The 12834-nt window shown below is 45.9% G+C and overlaps 1 protein-coding gene across 1 annotated transcript in view; it reads right to left on the bottom strand.

Moving 5' to 3' along the window:
- zfyve26 (zinc finger, FYVE domain containing 26) overlaps positions 1 to 12834 on the bottom strand; it is a 97805-nt gene that overhangs the window by 82275 nt on the left and 2696 nt on the right. The window contains exons 2-6 of the mRNA XM_045209066.1: positions 5795 to 6117; positions 4273 to 4432; positions 3902 to 4105; positions 3487 to 3808; positions 367 to 491 (exon numbers count right to left, since the gene is read on the bottom strand). Coding sequence (XP_045065001.1) covers positions 367 to 491; positions 3487 to 3808; positions 3902 to 4105; positions 4273 to 4432; positions 5795 to 5985 — 1002 coding nt within the window. The 5' untranslated portion in view covers positions 5986 to 6117. The remainder of the gene's footprint in view (positions 1 to 366; positions 492 to 3486; positions 3809 to 3901; positions 4106 to 4272; positions 4433 to 5794; positions 6118 to 12834) is intronic.

Here is a 12834-nt window from a genome sequence, read left to right on the forward strand (position 1 = left end):
GTGGGGTTAGAACTGAGGATGTGTCTCAAATGGCACCCTATTCCCTATAAAGTGCACTACATTTGACCAGAGCCCTAGTGCACTATGTAGGGAATAGGGTGCTATTTGGGATGCACCCTAAAACAGAAAAGGTGCCTTATATGCAAAGAACTCATCCGTTATCAGGATGTCAATAGTTATAGTTCCTGATGATATCAGGATGTCAATAGTACCTGATGATATCAGGATGTCAATAGTACCTGATGATATCAGGATGTCAATAGTACCTGTGCTGATATTTGCCCCCTCGATATACTGGTCCAACCTAACCACGTCTTCACACAGTAACATTGTTGTGGTACATTGCCTACATAACTATACACTCACCAGGACCCGTTCAAGGAAGTGCTTTCCGCTGCTAAGGCACTCAAAATAAACGGTTTTCCAGACGGAGGCGCGGTCCCCATGACAACACAAGCCCAGCAGTAACTTCTCCGCCTCAGGAAGATCCACTGGGGTGAAAAGGGTACAGAGAGAAGGCTAGTGGCAAGGCCCGACACATTGTTGATACCCTACCCGGGGTAGAACAACACACAACTAGGTTTTTCCACATCTCTAACGTCTCCCATTTATGAAATGTGTAAAAAAAAATATTTTACTGCAAAAGTGGTTAAATTGATAAGATATTGTGACACTTGCAATATTGGGTTACATGATCTAAGGTGTCATCCAGCCAGGTATTATTCTATACTCTGAGTTAAAGGGGGTGTGTCACAATATCTATCAATTTAAACACTTTTGCAGTAAAATATGTTTTACACAACCATCCATTTCATAAATGGGAGACATTACAAATGTGAAAAAAACATGTTTGTGTTTTGTTCGACCTCGGGTAGGGGTGTCTCAACAACGAGGCTAGAGGATTGGCCACTAAGCCTAAAGAGAGAGAAACACTGTAAAATAATGGCCATTTCATACCTTATTTCAGAAACATTTTGCTATGCATTTAAAATCAGTGAGCTAATACTTTCTCACAAAACACTTCAGTGTATTTTAAAAACAATGTTAATACACAGTATACAGCGTTAATACACAGTATATAGCGTTAATACACAGTATATAGCGTTAATACACAGTATATAGCGTTAATACACAGTATATAGCGTTAATACACAGTATACACCGTTAATACACAGTATACAGCGTTAATACACAGTATACAGCGTTAATACACAGTATACAGCGTTAATACACAGTATACAGCGTTAATACACAGTATACACCGTTAATACACAGTATACACCGTTAATACACAGAATATAGTGTTAATACACAGAATATAGTGTTAATACACAGAATATAGTGTTAATACACAGTATACAGTGTTAATACACAGTATACAGTGTTAATACACAGTATACAGTGTTAATACACAGTATACAGTGTTAATACACAGTATACAGTGTTAATACACAGTATACAGTGTTAATACACAGTATACAGTGTTAATACACAGTATACAGTGTTAATACACAGTATACAGTGTTAATACACAGTATACAGTGTTAATACACAGAATATAGTGTTAATACACAGAATATAGTGTTAATACACAGAATATAGTGTTAATACACAGTATATAGGGTTAATACACAGTATACAGCGTTAATACACAGTATACAGCGTTAATACACAGTATATAGGGTTAATACACAGTAGACAGCGTTAATACACAGTATACAGCGTTAATACACAGTATACAGCGTTAATACACAGTATACAGCGTTAATACACAGAATATAGTGTTAATACACAGTATACAGTGTTACTACACAGAATATAGTGTTAATACACAGAATATAGTGTTAATACACAGTATACAGTGTTAATACACAGTATACAGTGTTAATACACAGTATACAGTGTTAATACACAGAATATAGTGTTAATACACAGTATATAGTGTTAATACACAGTAGACAGCGTTAATACACAGTATATAGCGTTAATACACAGTATACAGCGTTAATACACAGAATATAGTGTTAATACACAGAATATAGTGTTAATACACAGTAACAGCAGCTGTACTGTCAACGTTGCATAGACACAAGTCAGACATCGTCACAAGTCTTCCTCCTCCTCTAAAGCATCTACACAGCCTACATTCATACCTGTTAACGAACTAGCTATAATAACAGGGTCTAAAAACCTTTCTCCTCTACACACAACCGTAAGATGACTGTTAAAGAACAAGGCCCAATATTGATCAATGTGCTTTATCTCTGTCAAAGAAAACCTGATAAAGTAAAGTTTGCGTAAATTTCAGGTAAAGTAACTGATGAAGTCAGCAGTCTATAGACAAGGTATGACAGCAATCAATGATTTGGTTTAGTTTCCCTGGCACTGTAATGGGACCGATATTAGCATTTTTCGTGCATCATGTTCAAAATATCTCTGACTTTGTTGAGCTTCACCAATCAATTCTAGAAACTTTCAGATTATTTGGACGCGATAAGCAAAAAAATGCTAATATCGATCCCATGACTTGAATGGGATTTGTGGCACAAATGCTAAAACGTTAGCACGTGGAAACAGTGCCAGGTAAACTAAACTAAAGCATGGATTGCTGTCATACCTTCTCCATAGATTGCTTACACGGTAAGAAATCAAAGTGTCATTTTTGAAGTTGAAGTTCAATTTAAAAGGCAAATCTGTGCTTGCTACAACCATTTTCTTACGTTTTAATTAATGATATATAGCCATTGATTCTTGAAGAATATAACGTATAAATACATCACGAGCTTTGCTTAACGGTCATACTCCATCAGAATACAAGGCAATAGTAAACAGTCACGTGCCAAAGACTCTTTGGCAATGGCAAGGAGTGGAACGCTAGCTAAAGAGACTGGCTAGCTAAACATTTACATTTTTACATTTTAGTCATTTTAGCAGACGCTCTTATCCAGAGCGACTTACAGGAGCAATTAGGGTTAAGTGCCTTGCTCAAGGGCACGTCGACAGATTTGTTTACCTAGTCGGCTCGGGGATTAGAACCAGCGACCTTTCGGTTACTGGCACAACGCTCCTCAACCACTAAGCTACCTGGCCCCACGTGGGAAACGAACCCACAACCCTGGCGTTGCAAGCGCCACGCTCTACCAACTGAGCTACACGGGGACTAGAAGGCAGTCAGGAGGATAGATCAGGTGGGACCATTCTAGCCAATGAGAGGGCAGATAGGCGTGTGACCATCAGGCACAACTCCGATATAAAGTGTTTTTTTTCTCAAAGTCGCCGGGATGTCACGTGACCTACTTATCAGTACACTCGTAACAACCTAAGCACTATGAAACTTCTATTCGAGTAAATAAACCATTCCATTTTTTGTTAACCAAATTAAAAACACTCTCTCGTTGACCTCCATGCAAAAACTCCTCGCTTGGCGAAACGAAAAAAAAAAAAAAGGTCACCTGCTGGAGAAGGTTGAGGTAAAGGTCATCTCACCCTGTGTGCTGGGTGTGTCCCTCAGCAGCTTGTCTCTGTGCATCCTGAGGGCTGTGGAGCAGTAGCGGGAGAGCAGGGCGTGGCCGTGGGGCCGTAGCAGGGCGCTCAGGACCCTCTCCTCTCTCAGGGGCCCCTCTCTGGCCCTCCACAAGGCCTCACACAGGGCCTCCAGCTGGCCCCCTCCACCTCCACCTCCACCTCGCTCCGACCTCCAGGGCATCAGTCCCAGGACCACACACACCTCCTCCGCCCAGCCCTCCATCTCCTCTGGGTCTGGACCAGGATGCTGCAGTCTCTCCATCAAGTATCTGATGAATGTGTCCTTTAATAGAAATAATAATACATTTGATTTAAAGCGCCTTTTCAAAACCGGGGGGGGGGGAGGAGGAGAGAGACAATTACAATTAAAAGCTACCTGTAGGGTGTGGTCCCCTGTATTAACATCCCTGGGGTGGTCCTCCAGGAAGCTGACCAGAGCCTGGGCCACTCTGGGTCTTTTCTGGTCCAACAAGGCCCGGAGACAGGACTCTATCCCTGGACTCAGAGCATCGCCTGTCCCTGGTGGAACGCCGGGTCCCTTTCTCTCCTCCTGGGTGGTTAGGAAGGCCTGGTGGAGCTCCTTGGGACGAGAAGAACGCTTGTCTAATGGCTTTTTCCCCAAATTACTCTAAAATATTAACTTAAGACTAAACTTTTGGTTCTGTATCAACGGCTGTAATTGTTGAACTTTAACTTTTACGGTCTCTATAAATGCTGTCCTATTTTTTTGAAAATTCAAGTATAGACCTTGAGCGTCGTCTCCGGCACCTCCTCTCCCATCTCCTCTAGAAGCAGCAGGAAGTCCAGTTCTCTCCTGACTGAAACCGAAACCTCTTCCTTGGTCCATTTCTCCAGGACTTGAAGCCAAAGCCAGGCCAGTCTGTGAGGGCTGCCCACATTCTCCCATCTACAATACACACCAAAGATAATTATATAACCAATTGATATTGGCTAATCAATTACAAAGCAAAACTAGGAGGAAGGTGAATATAACGGGTCATCATTTCCTTCCTCCAGGTAACACCCCTCCTCCAGGTAACACCCCTCCTCCAGGTAACACCCCTCCTCCAGGTAACACCCCTCCTCCAGGTAACACCCCTTCCTCCAGGTAACACCCCTCCTCCAGGTAACACCCCTCCTCCAGGTAACACCCCTCCTCCAGGTAACACCCCTCCTCCAGGTAACACCCCTCCTCCAGGTAACACCCCCTCCTCCAGGTAACACCCCTCCTCCAGGTAACACCCCTCCTCCAGGTAACACCCCTTCCTCCAGGTAACACCCTTCCTCCAGGTACCACCCCTCCTCCAGGTAACACCCCTCCTCCAGGTAACACCCCTCCTCCAGGTAACACCCCTCCTCCAGGTAACACCCCTTCCTCCAGGTAACACCCCTCCTCCAGGTAACACCCCTCCTCCAGGTAACACCCCTCCTCCAGGTAACACCCCTCCTCCAGGTAACACCCCTTCCTCCAGGTAACACCCCTTCCTCCGGGTAACACCCCTTCCTCCGGGTAACACCCCTCCTCCGGGTAACACCCCTCCTCCGGGTAACACCCCTCCTCCGGGTAACACCCCTCCTCCGGGTAACACCCCTCCTCCGGGTAACACCCCTACTCCGGGTAACACCCCTACTCCGGGTAACACCCCTCCTCCGGGTAACACCCCTCCTCCGGGTAACACCCCTCCTCCAGGTAACACCCCTCCTCCAGGTAACACCCCTTCCTCCAGGTAACACCCCTCCTCCAGGTAACACCCCTCCTCCAGGTAACACCCTTCCTCCAGGTAACACCCCTTCCTCCAGGTAACACCCCTCCTCCAGGTAACACCCTTCCTCCAGGTAACACCCTTCCTCCAGGTACCACCCCTCCTCCAGGTAACACCCCTCCTCCAGGTAACACCCTTCCTCCAGGTAACACCCTTCCTCCAGGTACCACCCCTCCTCCAGGTAACACCCTTCCTCCAGGTAACACCCTTCCTCCAGGTAACACCCCTCCTCCAGGTAACACCCTTCCTCCAGGTAACACCCTTCCTCCAGGTACCACCCCTCCTCCAGGTAACACCCTTCCTCCAGGTAACACCCTTCCTCCAGGTACCACCCCTCCTCCAGGTAACACCCTTCCTCCAGGTAACACCCTTCCTCCAGGTAACACCCCTCCTCCAGGTACCACCCTTCCTCCAGGTAACACCCCTCCTCCAGGTACCACCCCTCCTCCAGGTAACACCCTTCCTCCAGGTAACACCCCTTCCTCCAGGTAAGCAGCCTAACTCACGCTAGCAGGTAAGGGTAGGTGACGATGGCCTTGATGATGTCCCGTAGCTGTTTTGCCACCTTTCCTCCAGCATCACCCAGCTGAGGCACACAGGCTCCAGCCAGCTCCCACTCCCCATTCTGCAGACACCGGGTGAAGAAATCAAACAGCTCCTGAAGGGAAGTCTCTGCCTCACAGCCGTACGGGTGCATGTCTGTCTCCTCCTCCTCCTCCTCCTCTGGGGAGGTTTAAATCACAGTCTGGTCACCTCAGGGTCAAGGGTTGACCCCTGTCCTTCACCACATGGCAGTGGAGGAGTAACAAGGTGCTGGAGATTTCCTCATCTGGAGCAGGGGGGGAAAAAAATACAGGATTATATAATTTGACATCTAGTAAACACTTTTATCCTAAACGACTTAGAGTCATGCGTGCATAACTGTTTCATATGGCTGGCCCCAGCGGGAATCGAACCCACAATCCTTGGTGTTGCGGGTGCTAGGCACAGAGGACCACTAGCTGAGGAACGCTCAACCCCATTCTCTTATATAAAGAGAGTTGAGCATTCTGCTAGGAGGACCACAGGATTATTCGGATTATCTGGAACTGTAACATGAATGATAAGGAAGAGCAGCTGCATCCCAAACAGCATTCTACTCCCTATCTAGTGCACTACATTTGACCGGTACCCTATTCACTATGTAGTGCACTACTTTTGACCGGTACCCTATTCACTATGTAGTGCACTACTTTTGACCGGTACCCTATTCACTATGTAGTGCACTACTTTTGACCGGCACCCTATATCCTATATAGCTTGTTCACTATGTAGTGCACTACATTTGACCGGTACCCTATTCACTATGTAGTGCACTACTTTTGACCGGCACCCTATATCCTATATAGCTTGTTCACTATGTAGTGCACTACTTTTGACCGGCACCCTATTCACTATGTAGTGCACTACTTTTGACCGGCACCCTATTCACTATGTAGTGCACTACATTTGACCGGTACCCTATTCACTATGTAGTGCACTACATTTGACCGGTACCCTATTCACTATGTAGTGCACTACATTTGACCGGTACCCTATTCACTATGTAGTGCACTACTTTTGACCGGTACCCTATTCACTATGTAGTGCACTACTTTTGACCGGCACCCTATATCCTATATAGCTTGTTCACTATGTAGTGCACTACATTTGACCGGTACCCTATTCACTATGTAGTGCACTACTTTTGACCGGCACCCTATATCCTATATAGCTTGTTCACTATGTAGTGCACTACTTTTGACCGGTACCCTATTCACTATGTAGTGCACTACTTTTGACCGGCACCCTATATCCTATATAGCTTGTTCACTATGTAGTGCACTACTTTTGACCGGCACCCTATTCACTATGTAGTGCACTACATTTGACCGGTACCCTATTCACTATGTAGTGCACTACTTTTGACCGGCACCCTATATCCTATATAGCTTGTTCACTATGTAGTGCACTACTTTTGACCGGCACCCTATTCACTATGTAGTGCACTACTTTTGACCGGCACCCTATTCACTATGTAGTGCACTACATTTGACCGGTACCCTATTCACTATGTAGTGCACTACTTTTGACCGGCACCCTATATCTTATATAGCTTGCACTACGTTTGACCGGTACCCTATTCACTATGTAGTGCACTACTTTTGACCGGCACCCTATATCTTATATAGCTTGCACTACGTTTGACTGGCACCCTATTCCCTATTTAAAAAAAAAAAAAAAAAAAACTTGTTTTAAGTGAGAAGTAGGCATTGGTCTGAATGGAAATTTCACATGAGCACCACAACGCCTACTCCACCCACGCCTACTCCACCCACGCCTACTCCACCCATGCTCCACCAAGGTTACCCAGCACTACAGTAGCTATGTTAGTCTATTGTTCTTCAAAACAATGTGTCTGCAGGTTGCTTAGGATTCAAACCTCCTCAAAAACAGCCTAATTCCTACTCTTAGAGGAATAGTTCCCACAATAACATGAGCTAGCCTGTCTGCATTCCTGACTGACGTAACCGTTAGCTTACCCGACATAAGCTTGTTTTGCAAACATGGTCCGATTTTAATCAATTGCTGTGTGGATCAAATGGACAGTTCATTACCTCTGTCAAATTAGCATTTAGCTTAAAGTTGTGTATTTTTATTTATTTTTTTCCAATAAAGATGGTGAAGCTACAATACACATGTATCTAGAAATACATAATCACTGCTCAAAAAAATAAAGGGAACACTTAAACAACACAATGTAACTCCAAGTCAATCACACTTCTGTGAAATCAAACTGTCCACTTAGGAAGCAACACTGATTGACAATACATTTCACATGCTGTTGTGCAAATGGTATAGACAACAGGTGGAAATTATAGGCAATTAGCAAGACACCCCCCAATAAAGGACTGGTTTTGCAGGTGGTGTCAACAGACCACTTCTCAGTTCCTATGCTTCCTGGCTGATGTTTTGGTCACTTCTGAATGCTCGCGGTGCTTTCACTCTAGTGGTAGCATGAGACGGAGTCTACAACCCACACAAGTGGCTCAGGTAGTGCAGCTCATCCAGGATGGCACATCAATGCGAGCTGTGGCAAGAAGGTTTGCTGTGTCTGTCAGCGTAGTGTCCAGAGCAAGGAGGCGCTACCAGGAGACAGGCCAGTACATCAGGAGACGTGGAGGAGGCCGTAGGAGGGCAACAACCCAGCAGCAGGACTGCTACCTCCACCTTTGTGCAAGGAGGAGCAGGAGGAGCACTGCCAGAGCCCTGCAAAATGACCTCCAGCAGGCCACAAATGTACATGTGTCTGCTCAAACGGTCAGAAACAGACTCCATGAGGGTGGTATGAGGGCCCGACGTCCACAGGTGGGGGTTGTGCTTACAGCCCAACACCGTGCAGGACGTTTGGCATTTGCCAGAGAACACCAAGATTGGCAAATTCGCCACTGGCGCCCTGTGCTCTTCACAGATGAAAGCAGGTTCACACTGAGCACATGTGACAGACGTGACAGACGTGACAGAGTCTGGAGACGCCGTGGAGAACGTTCTGCTGCCTGCAACATCCTCCAGCATGACCGGTTTGGCGGTGGGTCAGTCATGGTGTGGGGTGGCATTTCTTTGGGGGGCCGCACAGCCCTCCATGTGCTCGCCAGAGGTAGCCTGACTGCCATTAGGTACCGAGATGAGATCCTCAGACCATATGCTGGTGCGGTTGGCCCTGGGTTCCTCCTAATGCAAGACAATGCTAGACCTCATGTGGCTGGAGTGTGTCAGCAATTCCTGCAAGAGGAAGGCATTGATGCTATGGACTGGCCCGCCCGTTCCTCAGACCAGAATCCAATTGAGCACATCTGGGACATCATGTCTCGCTCCATCCACCAACGCCACGTTGCACCACAGACTGTCCAGGAGTTGGCGGATGCTTTAGTCCAGGTCTGGGAGGAGATCCCGCAGGAGACCATCCGCCACCTCATCAGGAGCATGCCCAGGCGTTGTAGGGAGGTCATACAGGCACGTGGAGGCCACACACACTACTGAGCCTCATTTTGACTTGTTTTAAGGACATTACATCAAAGTTGGATCAACCTGTAGTGTGGTTTTCCACTTTAATTTTGAGGGTGACTCCAAATCTAGACCTCCATGGGTTGATAAATGTGATTTTCATTGATAATTTTTGTGTGATTTTGTTGTCAGCACATTCAACTATGTAAAGAAAAAAGTATTTAATAAGATTATTTCACTCATTCAGATCTAGGATGTGTTATTTTAGTGTTCCCTTTATTTTTTTGAGCAGTATATATATATATATATATATATATACACACACACACAGTGGGAGAACAAGTATTTGATACACTGCCGATTTTGCAGGTTTTCCTACTTACAAAGCATGTAGAGGTCTGTAATTTTTATCATAGGTACACTTCAACTGTGAGAGACGGAATCTAAAACAAAAATCCAGAAAATCACATTGTATGATTTTTAAGTAATTAATTTGCATTTTATTGCATGACATAAGTATTTGATACATCAGAAAAGCAGAACTTAATATTTGGTACAGAAACCTTTGTTTGCAATTACAGAGATCATACGTTTCCTGTAGGTCTTGACCAGGTTTGCACACACTGCAGCAGGGATTTTGGCCCACTCCTCCATACAGACCTTCTCCAGATCCTTCAGGTTTCGGGGCTGTCGCTGGGCAATACGGACTTTCAGCTCCCCTCCAAAGATTTTCTATTGGGTTCAGGTCTGGAGACTGGCTAGGCCACTCCAGGACCTTGAGATGCTTCTTACGGAGCCACTCCTTAGTTGCCCTGGCTGTGTGTTTCGGGTCGTTGTCATGCTGGAAGACCCAGCCACGACCCATCTTCAATGCTCTTACTGAGGGAAGGAGGTTGTTGGCCAAGATCTCGCGATACATGGCCCCATCCATCCTCCCCTCAATACGGTGCAGTCGTCCTGTCCCCTTTGCAGAAAAGCATCCCCAAAGAGTGATGTTTCCACCTCCATGCTTCACGGTTGGGATGGTGTTCTTGGGGTTGTCCTCATCCTTCTTCTTCCTCCAAACACGGCGAGTGGAGTTTAGACCAAAAAACTATATTTTTGTCTCATCAGACCACATGACCTTCTCCCATTCCTCCTCTGGATCATCCAGATGGTCATTGGCAAACTTCAGATGGGCCTGGACATGCGCTGGCTTGAGCAGGGGGACCTTGCGTGCGCTGCAGGATTTTAATCCATGACGGAGTAGTGTGTTACTAATGGTTTTCTTTGAGACTGTGGTCCCAGCTCTCTTCAGGTCATTGACCAGGTCCTGCCATGTAGTTCTGGGCTGATTCCTCACCTTCCTCATGATCATTGATGCCCCATGAGGTGAGATCTTGCATGGAGCCCCAGACCGAGGGTGATTGACCGTCATCTTGAACTTCTTCCATTTTCTAATAATAGCGCCAACAGTTGTTGCCTTCTCACCAAGCTGCTTGCCTATTGTCCTGTAGCCTATCCCAGCCTTGTGCAGGTCTACAATTTTATCCCTGATGTCCTTACACAGCTCTCTGGTCTTGGCCATTGTGGAGAGGTTGGAGTCTGTTTGATTGAGTGTGTGGAGAGGTGTCTTTTATACAGGTAACGAGTTCAAACAGGTGAACAGTGTATCAAATACTTGTTCTCCCCACTGTGTGTGTGTGTGTGTGTGTGTATATACACACACACACACACACACACACACACACACATATATTGTGATGTCACGAGAGGCTGTGTCCTGGAGGGACGTTACATCCCCCTGAGATGGCTGCAAACCCAGACAGCTATGGCTCCATCTGCTGGTATGGTCGGGAACTCCAACCCTCTATGGCCAATCTTCCCACGCAGCTGAAACCAATCAGGAGCTGATGAGCTGAAGGTTTGTTGAAGGGAAGAGACACGGTCTCCAACCTGGGCTCTCTGGAGGACAAGAGGGCTGCACGTCCACTTCCATGAGGAATATAAGGATTTGGAGATACTTACCTTTGGGGAAATACTCACCTTTGGATATATGCACCTGTGGAAATACGTGTGGGACATTTGGAAGGACGTTTTGCTGGGTTGGCCACTAGCTGCAACGTGGAATACAGTAAGACTGGGGAAAAGTTATTTGAGCGAGGGAGAGTTATGATTTTGGATGTGGAAGAGACATCCCTGAACTGTTAACCCTTAAAGAGCCACCAGAGAACAGAATTGTGTTATACTTTCGTTAGTTTCCCAAGACCTTTAATAAAATCCTTGTTTTGGTTGAACCTGGTCTCCTTGCACTACTTGAGCAATCCCGCTGAAAGCTGTGTAGCCTCTCGTGACGTCACAATATATACATACACACAGTGCTTTCGTAAAGTATTCAGATCCCTTGACTTTTTCCACATTGTTACGTTACAGCCTTATTCTAAAATGGATTAAATTAATTTCACACAAATTTCAAATCTACACACAATACGCCATTATGACAAAGCAAAAACAGGATTTTAGAATTTTTTTCACATTTATTAAAAATAAAAAACAGAAATACCTTATTTATAATAATATAATAATATGCCATTTAGCAGACGCTTTTATCCAAAGCGACTTACAGTCATGTGCGCATACATTTTTACGTATGGGTGGTCCCGGGGATCGAACCCACTACCCTGGCGTTACAAGCGCCATGCTCTACCATGAGCTACAGACACTTTGATATGAGACTCGAAATTGAGCCTGTTTCCATGTATCATCCTTGAGATGTTTCTAAAACTTGATTGGGGTAAATTCAATTCATTGGACATGATTTGGAAAGGCACACACCTGTCTATATAAGGTCCCACAGTTGACAGTTCATGTCAGAGCAAAAACCGCCATGAGGTCGAAGGAATTGTCCATAGAGCTCCGAGACAGGATTGTGTCGAGGCACAGATCTGGGGAAGTGTACCAAAAAATGTCTGCAGCATTGAAGGTTTAAGGACACAGTGGCCTCCATCATTCTTAAATGGAAGAAGTTTGGAACCACCAAGACTCTTCCTAGAGCTGGCCACCCGGCCAAACTGAGCAATCGGGGGAGAAGAGCCTTGGTCAGGGAGGAGACCAAGAACCCGATGGTCACTCTGACAGAGCTCCAGAGTTCCTCTGTGGAGATGGGAGAACCTTCCAGAAGGACAATCATCTCTGCAGCACTCCACCAATCAGGCCTTTATGGTAGAGTGGCCTGACGGAAGCCACTCCTCAGTAAAAGGCACATGACAGCCCGCTTGGAGTTTGCCAAAAGGCACCTAAAGGACTCTCAGACCATGAGAAACAAGATTCTCTGGTCTGATGAAACCAAGATTGAACTCTTTGGCCTGAATGACAAGCATTCCGTCTGGAGGAAACCTGGCACCATCCCTACGGTGAAGCGTTGTGGTGGCAGCATCATGCTGTGGGGATGTTTTTCAGCGGCAGGTACTGGGAAACTAGTCAGGGTCGAGGGCAAAGGTGAACGGAGCAAAGTACAGAGAGATCCTTGATGAAAACCTGCTCC

Source organism: Coregonus clupeaformis, chromosome 29 (genome assembly GCF_020615455.1).
Source record: "Coregonus clupeaformis isolate EN_2021a chromosome 29, ASM2061545v1, whole genome shotgun sequence".
Taxonomy (NCBI): Eukaryota; Metazoa; Chordata; class Actinopteri; order Salmoniformes; family Salmonidae; genus Coregonus; species Coregonus clupeaformis.